Below are 18,970 nucleotides of genomic sequence, written 5' to 3'. Positions count from 1 at the left end.
TGAAATATCCAGTGCAACATCAGCCATGGTGGGGTAACAATAAATAATCCTACATTATTCCACTTAAGTGGGATGTTTTTAATTGGGTTGGCAATCTAAGCTGTGGTCTTTTAATATAGACATGGCCATATAGAGATTAAATGAAGAAATAACCATGAAAATATCACTTTTATTCACAACAGTATTTTATGTAAAGTCTTTTGGGCTTTGGCTTAAAGCTATGCCCTGTTTTCTGAATGAGGACACTATTCAAGAATAGCCATCGTTATCTGAATTTCCCCAGCTGAGATCAGAGCCTCATGATGCCAGGCCATGGGCACATTCATAGTAACAGACAGACAATATCTACTTAGAGACACTTGTAGCATAAGTAGACAAGACAGGCAAAGGTAGCGTTATCCCCATTTTACAGTGAACTACCCAAATTTGCATAGGCATCTATGTTAGAGCCAGAGACTGAACCCAGATCGGAGTTCCAGCCCTGCAGCATAGCAATCATCAGAGTGGGATAAAAGAATGCCCGATGAGGTTTAATCCCTGAGAGTATCAAACACACAAGGGCCCCTCAGTATTCAATGAAGGCCAGTATCTACATCTGATCAGAAAGACAGCACCCGCTCAGACCATGCTGGGGCATTCCTCCATTGCTCAGACTAAAAGAACAGTAGCACCTGCTAAATCACCAGCACAGCTCCCTGCTGCTCCCCTTTAGAGCAGTGATCCTCAGACTGAGGCTTGGGAGCCCCAAGTGGCTCTTCAATGTGTCTCCTGCGGCTCTTTGCAGCACATGGTATTAAAACACTGCGTGATTTCATTATTAACCAATCAGGATGCTTTTACTGTGTTATCAACCAGTTATAGAATGCTTGGTCAGTCATTTTGCTGTGAGAAGCATATATATAGGAATGAGTTTATTTTATTTATATTAAATGAAAGCAATGAATTCACACTACAGTGGTTCTTTTGGGCAATGTTGATCGTTGACTTGGCTCCTGATTCACTGAGGTCTGAGTATCACTGCTTTCGAGGTTTCCCATCGAAGTACTGTCTGTCTCTGAGGCTACATAGCTTGTGAAAGCCAAGTGTGCAATTGGAAGGCAGATAGTCCTTCAGTGACAAGTGTGCTGCTTACCGTGGGACTGTCATGTTTGCCGAAAACAAGAGCCGGGAAGGATGCTTGAAGCTGTGCTTTCATGTTTAGGGGTAGAGCCACTGTTCCCTCTAAGCTGTGCGCGCGCACACAGATCCTAAACCCCGCACACACGGCAAAACATCGTGCACACAAAAATTTGCCCAGAAGCCCAACAATTTGCACAGAAGAAATTTTTTGCACACACAGCCTGTCAAAAATTAGAGGGGACATTGTAGCTCACCCTCATGGAAGACAAAGTCCAAGCCGATGCTATTGTCCACGGCACAGTGTGCTTGCTGTGGCATAGTCTGGGTGCCGGAGTCTTTGCGATTCAACAACCCTGCTCGCTGAAGCTAGCGAACGGCACGACTTTAGAACGGGCTTCAGTGCTGAGCAGCTGGGTTCTTCCCTTCCCAGGTTTTTATGAGCAGTTCCACAGCTCTCCCAAAGGCCTGCTCCAAAACCCATCGAGGTCCACAGGAATGTTTCCGCTGACTTCAGTAGGCTTTGTGTCAGGCACAGTGTAGAGACTGCTGAGAATGGCTCGCTAGTGATTGAGATGGGGAGCTGCACAGAGTCAGGAGAGAGACCCACTGGCATTTCCACCCATTCCTTCCTCTTCCAGGTCTATGCCTGGAATCTTAGCAGACTCTACAAGAGGGAAATCAAAGCTTTTTTCGAGCTGGCCAGAATGCTGTTGCTGGGAAAAACAAAGGAATGTAAGTGATTCAGTGCTGCGGGATGATGATTGATTTGTAAGTGGGATTCACAGAGGAATTGTATCCCCGCTCCCTTCCCCAAACTATCAGTTCCTTGAGTGGGTTTTCCCCTCTCGTCTGTGGGCCAAGTCCTCAGCTTGTGCAAACTGGCAAAGCTCCATTGCTTGTAGAGGAGTTATGCTGATTTACACCAGGTGGGCATTGTATCACCATTTGCTGCAGGTTTTATTCAGTACTGCTTAGTCACTTCTGAGCTTTTGGGTCTTTGTGGCTTCCCCTCAAGGAATTCACGGATAAATCTCTGCTGTGGGGAGGCATAGGCATTTCTGCAGGCATCAGAGAGCCGGAGATGCAATGCTGCCTGTTTGTATGGTAGTGCAGGTGAAGCCCAGAAACATTCTGTGATACTGGTTTTTCCCTGAAGTGTGCTAACGTTTGCCAACCCTGCAAACACAAATGTATGCATAACTTTACTTAGGTGAACAGTGCATTGACTTTAATACACAGCTGATCAAAAAACTACAGCGTCCATAAGGCATGGGAGAGCTCAGGCAGATGCAGAGATCAATATCAAAATGACTCCAAAACAAAGTGTTTCATTTAGATTTTCCCCAACAGAAAAGAGGGGGAAAAAAATCCAAGTTCACAATGTGTGGGGAGGAGTGGAAAGGAGCGTTGGGTGAAACCAAGAGTGTTGTGTCATAAATTGCTCCCTGCAATGGGAGGAAGTTGTTTGCACAGTGCTTCATATCGGTCTGATAGTTTCATGCTAAGCCATGCTGTTTCCCATTGCTGTCAGGGGCATGGATAGTAAGTAGTAATCTGCTGCGATGGAGCTAAAGTGGAATGAAAGGCACTTTCCATGGGTGTCAGATCTGTTGGTCTACATATATTTTACAAAATGCATGGAGGCATTAGGAAAAAACATTTCTCCCACAGCATGGTCTGAGGGTGGAGGAATAATTCGTTCCCGAGCCCCACTCCAGGTCCTTTGCACTGTTCTCACAATGATGGGCCAAAAAGCAGCCCCTCTATGGCTGGCAAAGAGCCGGTGTGGCCCCTTTCCAGCCTGCAGCCCCTGCTGTACAGGGAATTCCCCCAGGGGAAAAGTTAGGCATGGCTGGAATGCCCTGCATCCCAGCAATCCCTAAAGACCATAGCCAGTGGGGCTGGGAATGCTCTAAATTACACCAGGAGGTAAACTGGATCTAGGATCAGGTCACCGCAGTAGTTTTAAACTCCTCAGCTGTTCCTAGGGTCCTCTCCATTAACATCACTGATATGGGCCATGGGTAGGTGCTCGTCTTCCCAGTCATCATTTCCTCTCTGTCCCGTGGTCTGTGATGGTGTCTGTAGGGGCCAAACGGCAATAAGGACTGTCTAGTTATGTAAGAGCACGCTACCGAACGTGTGAACCAGCACTTCCTCCTTGATTTTCTCCATCTCTTGAGGGTTAGTGTTTACTGTAAAATATTCCACCTGTGTCCTTTTGCTCCTGATTAGTCAGTGTTGTATTCTTTGGATAGGATCATTAGTGTAGTCATGCTCTGGTGTGGCCGTCATCACCCAGAGACAAAGGGATAGAACAGTGGCTAAAACCACCAACACAATGGCTCTGCTAGTGGAACTCCCGCTGGATCAGCCTGCTGGACATCAGCCTACCCACGTATACCTTTGCTGGTCTCCTGTGGTGTGAAATCCCCACCTCCGGCTCCCTTGGGTGGGCAAATATCCCTTCTGAATGCAGGTGTGCTCCTGCTTTCCTCTCTATACATCCTTGGTTCCTGAGTCACGTTGGGGTTTTGGTTTTCTTCCCCAAAGCATCACTTCCAACTAATCCCCACTTTCCTTCTGCTGCAGTCACCGTCTCCTTTCCATATTTCCATTCCCTTTAAACAGCATCCATTTGACACTGGACTCATTTGGGAAGACTTGGCAGAACTACATTGTTCTTGGCTTTGTTAGATCAGTCCCACCCTCTTGATTCCCTGCCACAAGTCCCAGCTGCAGGCAGCAACCCTCTACCCTGTCTTCCAAATCTGCGTCCATGGCACCTTCAGTCTACAAAACGTAACTGCCTGCACCTTGCCAGGTCTGTCTTGAATTGCAGGAATCTTTCCAGGCATTTCTTAGCAACACATGGCTTCAGTTATTTCACCTGCCATGGCTGCATCAGATTGGTTCCCCAAAGCTGAATGAATTCTTCCCACTTTATGCTCAGCTGAATAACCGTGTTTTGATCCCAAAGGCTTTGGCAAAGTGATTATGAAAAGCACTTGCGTGCGCAAATGCAGACAAGGTGGCTCACCCATGCAGCCTGTGTCTCAGAGCCTCCTCTCTCCTTGTGGTTACTGTTCTCTGTTAGCTCACAAGCTCCTCAGTGGCTCTCCTTCTCCTCCCATTGCTGGAGAGCTGTCCTCCTTATTCCACTGCACACCAGCGACTTGTCTCCTGTCGGGAGATCCTCACCCCTCTCCAATCCCAGAGCAGTGCATGGTGCACCACAGCCTCATAACCAGCAGAGGGCGGATTCTGGCACAGGCCCTGTGGAAGACTGCTGTAAGGCTGCTTTCCTCGGACACTCTCTCCAGTCCCACCTTAGAGGGGGTGTCCAGGGTGCAGCTGCATCATGCAACACACAGGAGATTCTGGGCAGCTCTTTGACCCATAGGGCACCCTAGGGGAGTTGCTGTAAATTAGCCCCCAAGGACTGTCTAAATTATTCCAGGAGTCTGCAGCCCCTGGAGGAACCCAGGATTAGCAAAACTCAAAGGTGGTTTAAAGCCACTTTAGCCCCCTCTCTCCCCAGACTGTAAGTTCTGTGCTGTGCCTCCTCGAGGAGCTGCACAGTATCTCACCCCAGTTCCCCATTGTCTCTTAGCATCCCCTCTCCCATGTAACGTACAAGAGGTGTACAAACTCTGCCAGATGATCTAACAAGGACCGGAGCTATTTCATGTGATCAGCAAAACTGGAAGGGGAAGTTGAGATTGTAGAGTTACTTGCTGAACTCAATATAGCTGTTTAAATTCATTTTTCGGGTTACATCAGTACAGCGTGTTAGGCCTTATAGAATGAGGACTTTAACAATCTGACTAGAATTAATGTTTATAAATAGTCCAGTGTTGTTAGAGCACACTAGAGCACTGCCTTGCTGAATATACCCAGGTGAAAGGCACTGCCGAAATAGCTAAGATACACCCAGGCCAGATCCTGTAATGGGACCCCATGCAGACATAAGGGGCCATACAGATGAGGATCTTTCTATAGAATGGGGTCTATGGAATCATGAAGAGTAGCATTGTAAATGTACATGTAGAGCCACTTTGAAAAAAAAGTATGTGTCATAAAAGAGATTTTTTTGAATTTTTTTGTTTTATGATAGAAAATTTTTGTATTGGTTTATTTTGTTAGGAGGAGGAGGACGACATTCCCCATTTCTTATTTTTAATGTTTAACGAGGGGGAGTAAAAAAGGAAGCAGAAGTCCTTCTCTCCCTTCCCCCTGGCTTCCAGTTTTAACCCCCCCCCCCCCCATTTTTGGGAATGAAGGAGTAAGAAGGAGTGGTGAAATGAAATTTGTTCAGGTGTTTTGTTCCAGAACAGTGTTGAAAAGTGAAAACATTTCAATCACTGTGAAATGTTCCTGTGAAAAAGTGTCATTGCCCTGGAAAAACCATTTTTCAATGAAAAAGCTGTCAAAAAATTTCAACCAAGTCTATTTACATGAAACATTATGGGGGGAGGGAGGTGGTGGTGCTCCCCAACAGGACCAAGAATTGAGAGACACCTCACCCCTACCTGCCATTAGCATGAAGGCATGTTTGCCATGGATCAGCTCCCTGAAACCACCAGCCTATGGCAGCACAAGCGCTGCCTTCCAGGCCCCTGCAGACCTTGCTCTCTGAGTACAGCTTAGGGGTGGTGGGTGCACACCAACCCAAAGTATTCCGAGTGTTCCCTGCGCCATCCAGGACCTTAATCACTGAACAAACAGACTTATCAGGCTGGCTATTCCTAAAGGAACAGTACCCACCAGCTTGTAAGATTCAACGCAGAACCAGCACTTAAATGTATTTATAGTGAAAACAAGAACAAGTTTATCAAAGTAACAGAAAGTAAGAATATTGAAAAGGAGCACTTACATGTAAAACAAAATTATAAACACACTTTCCAGAGACTAAATTTAACTAGCAGGTTAACCTCCTGGCTAAAGAAGTTTTATCTCACCCAATGTTCTCGTTAGCATTTTTTTCAAGCAAATCTGGTTGAGACCCCACTTTCATGAATGCAGAGGTGCTGTCCTTTTTCTTCCTCAGTGAAGGGGGCCAGGCTGTCTTCTTTGTCTTCTAGAAATACACCCAGAGTTTGTCATCTTTACCTATGGACAGGTTAATGTCCCATCTCCCCATGGCTTGTTTGTTCCTGTATCTTCCTTTCCTGTTGATTTCACATCTGTTTCTTTACATACGAAGTCAAATGTTAATAGGCATCCATTTTGTGTTAACTTACAATTCTTAATTTACTTTCCGGACAGAGAGAGAAATGTTTCTTGACTCCTGTCTGCAGGAACCGGTCTAAGGCATATCTGGTGACCTGCTTTTCAATTACATGCTTAAGAACATAATTTTCTGGAACAGATACATAACTCCTTACCTGTACCTGTACATACTTTTCACAATGATATTGATGACTAGTGAGACACCGGCTTTCAACTGAGACCTCATATGACACTCTTTGGTGAGCCAGCATGTACAATCCAGAATCAGGAGAGTCCTGTAACCCATCTGCACCCCCTTGTCAGTTGGTATTAAGGGGTTCTTGGGTCACAGGGTGAGCGTGCCAGACAGTGAACAGAAGCACCTGCCCACAACTGCTGGCAGATATCTAATGAGAGACAGGATAGAGGTATATAAAATAACGAACAGTATAGAGAAAGTCAGACACTCCTATTTACCCTCTCTCATAATACAAGAGCAAGGTGACATTCAATACAAATTGAAAGGCTACACATTTAGAAATCAGAACAGGAAGTCCATTTCAGACAATATGCAGTTATCTGTGGATCTCATTGCCTCAAGACATTATGGAGGCCAAGAAGTAAGCAGGGTTCAAGAAAGGCAGTGCTACTTATATGCAATATCTATAGTTACACTAGGAAGGATAAAAATTCATAGGGATTGTAGCAGGGATGCCCCTTCCTGGGGTGCCCTCCTATAGCCAGCTGCATCATGACCAGTGTGCCTGCCTCAGTTTCCCCTTCATTCACCCATAGAAAGGAATATAGTCTTTCAGTGTCCAATTCAAAGACCCACCTCTAGGCAGAGTTTATTTATGTACAGTAAGCTGCAGAACCCTCATGATAAAACCATTCTCCCCCAACCCCCAAAATACAACATGTGCAAATCACAGCAGATTTCCATGCCCTCCTCCAGGGGCATCATTTCCAGACCACCCACCCACGAGTCAGTTTGAAGTCTGTTCCCAGTTCTTTCACCCCTATTCCAGGCTTCCATTCTCCAGGCCATCCACCTGAGGGTCACCCAAGCTGCTTCTTTCCCATGACTCTGCTCACCCACGTCAGGTCTTCTGCAAGACAGCTCCCCACCGTGTTCCACTCCCCCAGTCCACTCTGCCTGTGGGTCCTACCTCTGCTCAGGAAATGTGCCTCCAGAGTCAACCCTCTTGTTTCTGGGTACAGCTTCCCACAGCCCTCCACTCAGGCCTGCAGCAAGGGGGCCTCCTAGCCTCTTCCCTCTTAAAGGGGAGTCAATGACAAGACTATAAAGGGACTCACACAGTAATGTACCCATGGGTGGAGAAAGTGTCTATCATGAAGGTTTCACACCTTCATCTGAAGCATCTGTTACTGACTACCATCAGAGATAGGCTGTTGGACTAGCTGTACTGTTGGTTTGATCTGGTGTGATATTCTTTTCAGAGTAGCAGCCGTGTTAGTCTGTATTTGCAAAAAGAAAAGGAGTACTTGTGGCACCTTAGAGACTAACCAATTTATTTGAGCATAAGCTTTCGTAAGCTACAGCTCACTTCATCAGATGCATAAAGTGGAAAATACAGTGAGGAGATTTATATACACACAGACCATGAAAAAATACACATTGTAAGGAAAGTGATCACTTAAGATGAGCTATTACCAGCAGGAGAGTGGGGTGGGGGGAGAGAAAACCTTTTGAAGTGATAATCAAGGTGGGCCAATTCCAGCAAATTTCCAGGAGTTAACAAGAACGTCTGAGGAACAGTGGGGAGCGAAGGGGGGGGGAAATAAACAAGGGGAAATAGTTTTACTTAGTATAATGACTCAACCACTCCCAGTCTCTATTCAAGCCTAAGTTAATTGTATCCAATTTGCAAATTAATTCCAATTCAGCAGTCTCTCAGAGTCTGTTTTCGACTTTTTTTTGTTGAAGAATAGTCACTTTTAGATCAGAAATTGAGTGACCAGAGAGATTGAAGTGTTCTCCGACTGGTTTATGAATGTTATAATTCTTGACATCTGATTTGTGTCCATTTATTCTTTTACGTAGAGACTGTCCAGTTTGACCAATGTACATGGCAGAGCGGCATTGCTGGCACATGATGGCATATATCACATTGGTAGATGTGCAGGTGAACGAGCCTCTGATAGTGTGGCTGATGTGAGTAGGCCCTATGATGGTGTCCCCTGAATAGATATGTGGGCACAGCTGGCAACAGGCTTTGTTGCAAGGATAGGTTCCTGGGTTAGTGGTTCTGTTATGTTGTGTGTGGTTACTGGTGAGTATTTGCTTCAGGTTGGGGGGCTGTCTGTAGGCAAGGACTGGCCTGTCTCCCAAGATTTGAGAGAGTGATGGGTCGTCCTTCAGGATAGGTTGTAGATCCTTGATGATGCTTTGGAGAGGTTTTAGTTGGGGGCTGAAGGTGATGGCTAGTGGCGTTCTGTTATTTTTTTTGTTGGGCCTGTCCTGTAGTAGGTGACTTCTGGGTACTCTTCTGGCTCTGTCAATCTATTTCTTCACTTCAGCAGGTGGGTACTGTAGTTGTAAGAATGCTTGATAGAGATCTTTTAAGTGTTTGTCTCTGTCTGAGGGGTTGTAGCAAATGCGGTTGTATCGTAGACCTTGGCTGTAGACAATGGATCGTGTGGTGTGGTCTGGGTGAAAGCTGGAGGCATGTAGGTAGGAATAGCGGTCAGTAGGTTTCCGGTATAGGGTGGTGCTTATGTGACCATCGTTTATTAGCACTGTAGTGTCCAGGAAGTGGATCTCTTGTGTGGACTGGTCCAGGCTGAGGTTGATGGTGGGATGGAAATTGTTGAAATCATGGTGGAATTCCTCAAGGGCTTCTTTTCCATGGGTCCAGATGATGAAGATGTCATCAATATAGCGCAAGTAGAGTAGGGGCATTAGGGGACGAGAGCTGAGGAAGCATTGTTCTAAGTCAGCCATAAAAATGTTGGCATACTGTGGGGCCATGCGGGTACCCATAGCAGTGCCGCTGATTTGAAGGTATACATTGTCCCCAAATGTGAAATAGTTATGGGTGAGGACAAAGTCACAAAGTTCAGCCACCAGGTTTGCCGTGACATTATCAAGGATAGTGTTCCTGATGGCTTGTAGTCCATCTGTGTGTGGAATGTTGGTGTAGAGGGCTTCTGCATCCATAGTGGCCAGGATGGTGTTTTCAGGAAGATCACCGATGGATTGTAGTTTCCTCAGGAAGTCATCTTGTGTTCCTTAGGGATTAGCATTGCCACGAGCTGGGTATCTAGAAGGCACTTTTTGGTCAAAACAGACACTGATGTTTAGGTGGGAGTGAGCCATAAAATTTATTGACACAAGATTGGTGTGAGCATGGTACTGAGGATCAGCAGAGCAATCGGTGAGGTGCAGGAGTCTGTCTGGACTGGAACCACAATAATATAGCATAGCACTAGTTGGTTTCTGCTGCACTGAGGTGTGGATCGAAAGCTTTACCCAGTCTCCACACACCTGCTCTGGGAATGGGTTAGGCAAACATAACACACCCATACACAAAATAGAACGTGTGTACTCCATATGCCTCTTACCTCCCCACTGGGCCGTCTGGGCTGCTGCAGAATGTTTTTAATTGTGAAGGGAAAAACCCTCAGTGGCTGTTATCCCAATGCAGTCAGCGAAGTCGCTGTGGCTTCCAGTGCAATCCCCCTTTTACAATTCCATGTGCTATGTACAAGCCAGCCACTGGTATACTATCAGGTTTCAGAGTAGCAGCCATGTTAGTCTGTATTCGCAAAAAGAAAAGGAGTACTTGTGGCACCTTAGAGACTAACCAATTTATTTGAGCATAAGCTTTCATGAGCTACAGTTCACTTCATCGGATGACTGTATTTTCCACTGAATGCATCCGATGAAGTGAGCTGTAGCTCACAAAAGCTTATGCTCAAATAAATTGGTTAGTCTCTAAGGTGCCACAAGTACTCCTTTTCTTTTTGGTATAATATCATCATCCCAATGCCTGGAGTTACTGTACATCCAAATTGACCTATGCCACATTTGAAACCTTCATTATTTGTATTCCAGTAGCATCCACAGGCCCCCCAAGTGAAATCGGAGCCCCATTGCACTAGGGTTATGGATACACATAGTAAGAGATGGTTCTTGCCCTAAACAGACAAGGCAGACAACGGGTATCATACAAGAATGGACTCACCATTGGCATATGCCCTCATGGCTGGGCTGTCCTCATCTAGCACCTCCTGCAGAGCATTGCTCCAGTCCTGCAGGTTCTACCTCTTCTCAGGTCTCAGCCCTCTGGTCAGGTCACTTATAGCCTCACCTCTTGCAGGGTATCAACATCCCAAATCAACAGTGTCCAGCACAAAGCTAGTCACTCATAAGAGCCTTCCTCCCCTCCTAGGCTCCTCTTCAATCCCACGCTTCTAGGAACCTGCTACCCTGAAAGGCTTGTCCTCAGCCCACCATGGGCTTAAGTTTTCAGTCTCTCTGGGTTCTGGCCAACTCCCACTTCCTCTTTGGGAACACTGACCCACAGCACTGCTTCCCCTAGAGCCTTGCTCCTGTTTGAGGGCCCACCACAGGACTAGCTCCCTCTGTAACTTCCCCTAGTACCCTTTTCTCAGCAAGGAGGAACCCTAGGCCCCATCTCTTCTTTATCTCTTCCCTAAGCCTAGAGCCTCAATTCCAGTCTACCTCCAAGGCCATTTACCTGTGGGTTGGCCTTCTTTCAGACCCCCTCCAGGGATTGCTTTTACCCCTATTGCCCCCTGCAGCAGGATGCAAACTTCCTCCTGAAGCCATTTGTTACCTAGTGAGCACTCTCAGCCTTTTGTGCAAACCCTCTTTCAGCTGGGTCCCATCATTACTCAAGGCCACCTGATCCCACATCATTTAGGATCAGCTGGGAGGACAGCTGATCTTCACAGGCAGGGCTAAGCCTGGCTTCTCTTAAAGGGCCAGCCAGCCCATGATAGGCCTGGATTTCTCCCCATTTCACAGATGGATATTGTGACTGAATGCACCCCTACAGTCACACCTTGCACAGTACTGTAATCTTTGTACAAAATATGCCTTGTGAGGTAGCATTTGAAAACTAATAATTCCCTGGCCAATAATACCTTGGTAAAATGTACATAGCAACATTATATGTAAAGTTATGAATTCCCCCTGTATGATGTTAGCACATGTTCAAACCCACCTAGCCCTGGCTATGCAGAAGTTGTTAAACAACTCTGTCCTAACCAAAGAAATGTGTGTTTACCTCAATTTACATATTACATAGTAAACAGGGCGCTTGGGCACCAAGAGGGGGTAAACCTGTTAAAAACAAAGGACAAGCTAATACCTCTGGCCAGGTGTAATCAAAGTTGATTGGCAGTCACCTTAATGCAATGTATGTTCAAATAGATGGATCATAGTTTCTTAATGTTTTTTCAGTCCATCCAATACAAGCCCAGCTGAAAGCATTTCGCTAATTTACCCTTTGGGTTTTAGGTCTTTTGAAAAATCTGGCTCCAGTTGTGATTTGCCTGTGGCAGATCTGGGAATAGAAGCCCAAATCCTGGTGCACTTTTAGCCATGTGCCCCTTACCTCAGGGACCCAGTAACCACCCCTTTGTCAAGAAGCCAGGCCGCACAGCTCTCTCCATTTTGTTTATGCAAGAGTGTTCCACCAATGTCACCTGTAAGGTGGAGAGGTAATATTCTGGTCAGATCCAATTTACCTTGCTGCAGCTCGCATAATCCAGTGCAAACTTTCTAAAGCTGTTCTGTGCATCACCAAGAAGGAGCTAGATTTATCAGCTGCGATTCTGCAACCAGCCAGTCCAGGAGAGCTGGGATTCTGCTTTGGCTCACCTGAGTCACATTGTCTAAAGTATGTAGTTAAAAGGGAGAGAGAACTTGCCTCTTAGTGACTCCAATACACAGCCACAGCATTTCCTGAGGAAACTTGGCCCATTTTCTCATCCAAAGAAGAAATCCTGCAAAGAAGCGATGAACATTCTGGTAGAGAGCCATGAGAATTAGCAATGGGGACAGCAAACAGCACGAGCTGAGGTTTACCAGATGCTGTGGTCAGATTCAGTTTCCTGAAGAAAGGCAAACACACTTATTTAAATAAAAGGATTAGCAAAACCAGTCCAGAAGGCAAAGAGACCGCCATTTCCAAGCAAGTGCTTTTAATGCTGTGGGGTAATAATAGAAAGCAAAGCTTGTCTTTGCCAGCAGCACTGCAGCTATTAAAAATGGAGAGACCTGTTGGGTGAAGAGTTAGCTTTATTATTTAAGAAGTCCTTTGTGAAAAGAGACTCATTAAAAATAATAAAGGATGGTATCGGTTATGAGTAACAGCAGTGCTGTATAATCCTGGTTTTGTAATTTATATCGGTGACTTCCTTTTAGCGGTTCGCCGATCTTTTTTTCAATGGCTGTATACATGTAATAAAAAGCTAGTAATTAAAATAATAACAGGAAACAGAGACTCTGGGAAACCAATTGTGGTTACAGCAGGAGCCTTTGAGGGCTTTGTACCTGTCATGAGGCCGCAGGGAATCATTCGCAGGTGTGTAGTTCATCTTGAGGCAAGATGACCTCATTGCTAAGGCACTGGCCTGGGAATCTGTGCTCTGTTCCAGCTCCACCAGAGACCTTCATTGTGAACATGGGCAAGTCTATAGGCTGAAAGTGGCTGCTGAGTGGGGTGCACATTAGAATGCTCCAGTTGTTGTTGGAATAATTGCAGTACACATCAGTGTGGTTCAGTCTCTCCTTTCTCCAGGCATATATTGCTAAAGTCCTGTCTACACTAGGGGACATTTTTTAAAAAATCTGCTCTTGCTGGTGCAATGCTTAAAATGGCAGTGAGAACTGGCAATGTATCTACTGCAGGGCTCTTGGCATTGCTGGAACTCAGCTCATGTTAATGATGGTGTGAATTTTTAGAAAAAAAAGGCTAACTTGGCTTCCAATTCTTTGCCTGTTGTATCCATCTGCTTCTGAAGAGGGTGCATCTCATACTCCACCCTCTGTTGCTCTCTACACAGATTTACCCAGGATATCTTGGAAACGCTACAGGAGCAAAAAGGGAGAAAAAAAATTAGGGGGGCCGTGTCTCATGCAAGCTCATGCTCCCGTATAATTGCTTACAGAGCTCAGAAACTACTCCCAATGTCTGCATCTATATTACTAACCTGTGCTTGGCTCAGAAAATCAGGAACATACTGCCTCAAATAGTGGCTGACAATAATGGATACCATAGGAGAAGTCAACCAACCTCATCACTTAGAGCTAGTCAGAAGAATACTGATGGAACTTTTTTTTTTTTTCTGGAATACGGTGAAATTGATCTGTTTTGCGGAGAGCGTTCGATTTTGACAAAGTTCTGACGAAACCCAGTTAGCATTCCATTGGAAACCTGCCTGGCTTCCTGCCAGCTTGCCTGTCTGGCTCCTTGGCAGCCCATCTCATGAGTTAATGAGGAGCCGGAAGCCTGGAAGCCTTGGGAATCCTGACTCCAAGACTTGTGGCTTCTCGGTAGCATTGGATCCCAGGGTATCCAAGGTCTGAGGCTCTGGGGCAGCCTCCAGGAGGACTGCCCCAAAGCCAGGGCCTTGTTCCCTTTCAGGCAGAATTTTGAAATGTTTGGTTTTCATCCCAAATGGGATCAAAACCAGATTTCAAAATACTGAAATCCTTTGCAACACAGAGTTGCTGTAGTCTGTACAGCACTGCTCATTCCCAGTGTAGCTCGCCGTTTGTGCAATGCTAATAGATCAGTGGCTTCATGTGGCCTGATCTGACATTGAGGAAGAGAAGGTGGCCAGGGAGGTGTGACAGAACTTTCCCCCTCCTCCGCCCCCCCCCAAACAGGGATTAACCCACAAAGGCATCCATATTTTGTCAGATCTCCTTTGAGATTCCTTCAGTAACAGCAGATTGCACTCTGCAGAGTGGTGTCCCCGAGTTTCCTGTGCACTGCACTACAGAGATGTGGATCTGGGTAATCTCTTATTGAAAGTACTGTATTCCCCCAAAAGAGAGAATCCCTCCCAGTGTTGTGGATTCACAGGAGAAGCCAGCAGTTCCTGCTTACAGCTGGGAGTCCCCATTTTTGAGCAAGCCTGGATGCTTGCACTATGTAATACAGCACCATACAGGGGCAGCAATGCAGGGCTGCAGTCGCCCAGTGAAATGATTGAGAGCCTGAAGTGCTAGGTTATACTTTCCCTATTCCTTTATTTTCCTTGCTCTTCCCTGCCCTCAGTAGGAGGGTGTTGATTTCCCTTGGATTGCAACAAGAATTTTTCAAGACCGGAAATTCAAGCCTGGAAAAAAGAATGGATAGAAGACTGAACCCCAGCATCAATCTGCAACCCACACCTACCACTCCACATCCATAAGTGATGCGGTGATAAAGCAATCTCCCAGTCACACCCTATGTCTCACCATCTATTTGTCTCAGCTGGCTCTTGGGGCAGTGAATTCTTTGGGCTGACTGCATGCTACATAAAGAATTCTAAATGTACTGCCCTTTGATTTCAAGCATCCCCTTGTTCTCATGTTATGGAATAAGGTTAAAAGAAGGAACTGCACAGTTTTCACTTAGCTATCACTGAATAGTTCAGTCTTCTATCCATTCTTTTTTCCAGGCTTGAATTTCCTGTCTTGCTTTTTTTTTTTTTTTTAATGAAGTAAAATGTCATTCCTTTATCATCCTCTTTATGCAGAGATTAGTTGAGAAGCTTTTGTGTTGTGTTAGAAAATTCTTCTGGTGATTTTTGCAAAACTGAAATAATAGGGTTTAGGGTTTTTTTGTTATTTCTTGAGACAGAGAGCTAGATAAGCAAGACTTGCCCAGATCTCTAATCACCTTTGTTGTCCTTCTCTGAACGTTTAGAACCTCAGCTAAATCTTTTCCAAAGAAAGGTGGCCAAAAGCTAACACGGTCCATCCTGTATGCAGAAAGAGTAGGACTCTGAGATGTTGTCTGTCTGAGATGGTTACTCTAGGTGTCCCAGATTTTTAAAGCTAGCTCCTCAGCTGGTATAAATCAGCATAGCACTATTGACGTCAGTGGAGTTGGGTTGATTTTTTAGGGCTGGCTGGAAAGTGTTCATGTTTATTCACGCAGAAAGTTTCAGTAAAAGCAAACCGGTTTTTGTTTGGGTTTTTTGTTGAAATTTTCAGCAGAAAATTTCAACTTTTTGTCCCAAAATGGCCAAAACAATGTAAATTTAGGGCCAAAACCTGAAAAGATGTTCAGTTTTCAGATGAAAATTTTTGGTTTTACGTCGATCAGAAAAAATTGAGGAAAGCAGTAACTTTCCATGAAAATTGTTGTTGGATCTAAAACCCTATTCTCCATCAAAAAAAGTTCTGATGGAAAATTTTCAACTGGTTTTACTGATTTATACCAACTGGAGGATCCATAGCATCCAGGATTTCTCATTCCCAGATTTTCTTACATCCGTATTACTGCTGAGTAGCAAGGGGATAAGTAAAAAGAAAAGGAGTACTTGTGGCACCTTAGAGACTAACCAATTTATTTGAGCATGAGCTTTCGTGAGCTACAGCTCACTTCATCGGATGCATACCGTGGAAACTGCAGCAGACTTTATATCTCTGTGTGTATATAAAGTCTGCTGCAGTTTCCACGGTATGCATCCGATGAAGCGAGCTGTAGCTCACGAAAGCTCATGCTCAAATAAATTGGTTAGTCTCTAAGGTGCCACAAGTACTCCTTTTCTTTTTGCGAATACAGACTAACACGGCTGGTACTCTAAAAGGGGATAAGTGGCACTGGAAGGAGAGCAATAGAAGAGAAGGGTGATAACAGGAGAGAGATAGAGAAATGAGACCACAATAGGACGTCCACCGGAATCTGTGTCTTGTGTCAATCAGACAGTAAGGGATGGCTTCCGTAAAGCCAACTGGGCCATATGGAAGCAGCAGGTTTAACAGGGAAGGGCTAAATCACCTAACCGTAACGTCAGAGAACAGATTAGGTCTATGAGAGCTGAGAGTTAAGCTTATGACCATAGGTGAAAGCCTTGTGCAGAATAGGTGGGAGATCCCTTCTTCAACTTTTTACTCCCTTGTTTACATCCCTTTCAAAGTTGCAGTAAGACTTATGCATTCTCGCTCCTGATCCCCCTTGACTTTTTTAATATGGCTGTCCCACTGCGTATAGTACTCTGATTCAATTCAACTAATACCCAGACCCTCCCATCATGTGTGCCTGGTTGGCTGAGTGAGTGGATGAATAGCTATAGGTGGTCATCTCTATGGTTGACATGTTGATCATCCATGGCTACTGTGTCACAGCTTGGAGATGGAGAGAAGCAAAGAGATACAAGTAAATACAAAAGAAGTTATGTCTGTTCCAGGTTTTCAAGAAGTTCTAGACAAGCAGGTGCCCTGTGGGAGTAGACAGCACCCTCAGTTCTGTCTCGCTGACAACAGAGAAGGGGAAGAGGATGAACTGAACAGAGGAAATGTTGTTGAAGTAAGGAACTAAGAGTTAATAGAAGACGATGGGACTTGTGTTTTAGAAAGGTGGCTATGGAATATGCAGAAATCCAATACTGGTTCCTCTCCTCCCTTCTGTCCATGAATTAATGGAGCAGAGTTGTTCTCTACCTGTAACAGGTGCAGATTGCCTAAGCACATACTTCAAGCACTTGTCTCCTAGGCACTACATGGAGTCTACTTCGAGGGAACACAATCAAATTTAGGGTTTTTTTGGTTGTTTAGGGTGGTTTTTTTTTTACTGAACAAAGAGAATGAGGCAACCTGCTTCTTCTCCGACCCTACCTCAGTATTTGTGAGAGAGCTCTCTGATTGTGACACCCACCTGTAGATTTCAGGCGGGATTTCCCAACATAGGTGTGTGGAAGGATAGAGTCGGGGCTCTGAGCTGAGCTCCTGCATGATGGCATACATGTCTGGGGGCAGCACAGAGGAGGATTAATCAAGAGCACCTCCTAGTTACTATCAGAACATGCAGTGGGTGTGGCATCTTAAAGAGGGACAGGGCCATGAATAGAGCTCTACTGACCTGATCAGGTCACCTAACATAGAGTCACTTGAGAATAGAGCTGGGCAAAAATTTTCAGCCAAAAAGCACAGATCTGATGGCACCAAAACATTTTGCCAATTTCATGCAAGTTTCACCCAATTGTTTGTCAGAAAGAAAACCTAAAAAATCTCCCCCTCCACCCCCCCCCCCCCCCAAAAAAGTCAGAATGTTTCATTTTGACATTTTCAGAATGAAACATTTCAATTTTTTGGCTCAAAAGGACTTTTCATTTCCAAGTTTCCTTTAATTTTATATTTTGTAATTAAAAAATGTTTAAAACTGAAAACATTTAATTCAACCCCATTTTTTTTTCCAATTTACCAAAAATTCAGAAAAAAACCTCTTTTCAGTTCAACCTAAAACAATCTTTTATAACTTTTCAGAGTTACCAGCAAACTGAAAAAATCCATTATTCACCCAGCTCTCCGGGAGAAGCACAATTCCAGACTGGAGATGTAAAATGGGGGCAGGCCCTCAGGCACACAGACGCATGGAGAACTTGCTGCACTTTGGGCCTCCAAACCTTTGCCTGTGGTTTTTCCTGAACACCCTCCTTGGCCTGAAGCAGGCCACAGTGTTTTATTTATTCCATGCTGCTGAGATCAAACAGGGTACCACAGTGGCCATGTGTACAGATCCAGCCGCAGTAAAACTTGCTCCAGATTAAAAGGCTTCATGTACAGTAGATCTGGGAATGCCAAAACAGTGTGGCAATTACCACAGCAATACTCTAAATGCTCCTGCTGTTGCCTGGGAGTAGTGACCTTGAAGCTCTGAGGACAGGAGGAAAGAGTGAGGCATGCTAGGTGGGAGACAGTATTTAATGGTGTGTGTAATGTGTCTGATTGTTTCTAAGCAGATGCTGGAGCAGGTGTTGAGGGAGCTGCAACCCCTGTGCATTGCGGAGCAGAGGTTTATTGAGAAATTCTTTATGCTGAGCCAGGATGCTGCAGACCAAGAGGAGCCAGGAGTAAGTCAGCTAAGTGAGCCATTGATCCTACTATGAGAGAGTTGACTCTTTGGGAGCAAGGAGCTGAAATTAACCTGATGCTTGAGTAATTTCTTATCTAACTTAGCATCTCTATGACTGTGTCCCTAAGCTTGTATATGGAGTTGTAGTGTGAGGCACTACTGCTTCTGCTGAGTTGACACACAAAATTTATCTTCTACCCTCCAAGTGGGAGAATGGAAGTCTCTCGAGGAATGGTACTCTCCCTCCCCCCACCATTCTTTTTCAGCTACCTGCTGCAAGCAAGGGAGGAAAGGATGCAGCGTTTCCTGAGAAGTCTCATTGGCCCAAGACTAAGACCAAGTACGTGGATAAGTGTGATCTGTCGTTTGTGTCTGAGGAATTGGCTGAACATGACAAGAGGGTTTTGTCTCATGACTGTGGTGATTTCATACCTCTCCACCCTTCATCAGGCATTTCAGGAGACACACCCCAACAGCACGCATTTTTGCAGCACCTAGCACAATGGTCTCCTAGTCATTGATACATTTATGGAGGGCATGGTATGATGAGATTGCCTACAATAGCATATGGCCCA

General features: G+C 45.1%; 1 protein-coding gene across 1 annotated transcript in view; it reads left to right on the top strand.

Moving 5' to 3' along the window:
- Window positions 1-18,970, top strand: part of LOC140917568 (exocyst complex component 1-like) — a 60,505-nt gene that overhangs the window by 31,063 nt on the left and 10,472 nt on the right. The window contains exons 10-13 of the mRNA XM_073360683.1: window positions 1,758-1,851; window positions 16,732-16,850; window positions 18,280-18,393; window positions 18,662-18,735. Coding sequence (XP_073216784.1) covers window positions 1,758-1,851; window positions 16,732-16,850; window positions 18,280-18,393; window positions 18,662-18,735 — 401 coding nt within the window. The remainder of the gene's footprint in view (window positions 1-1,757; window positions 1,852-16,731; window positions 16,851-18,279; window positions 18,394-18,661; window positions 18,736-18,970) is intronic.

Source organism: Lepidochelys kempii, chromosome 9, assembly GCF_965140265.1.
Source record: "Lepidochelys kempii isolate rLepKem1 chromosome 9, rLepKem1.hap2, whole genome shotgun sequence".
In the NCBI taxonomy this organism is placed as follows: domain Eukaryota; kingdom Metazoa; phylum Chordata; order Testudines; family Cheloniidae; genus Lepidochelys; species Lepidochelys kempii.
This window is presented reverse-complemented; position numbering and strand designations above follow the sequence as displayed.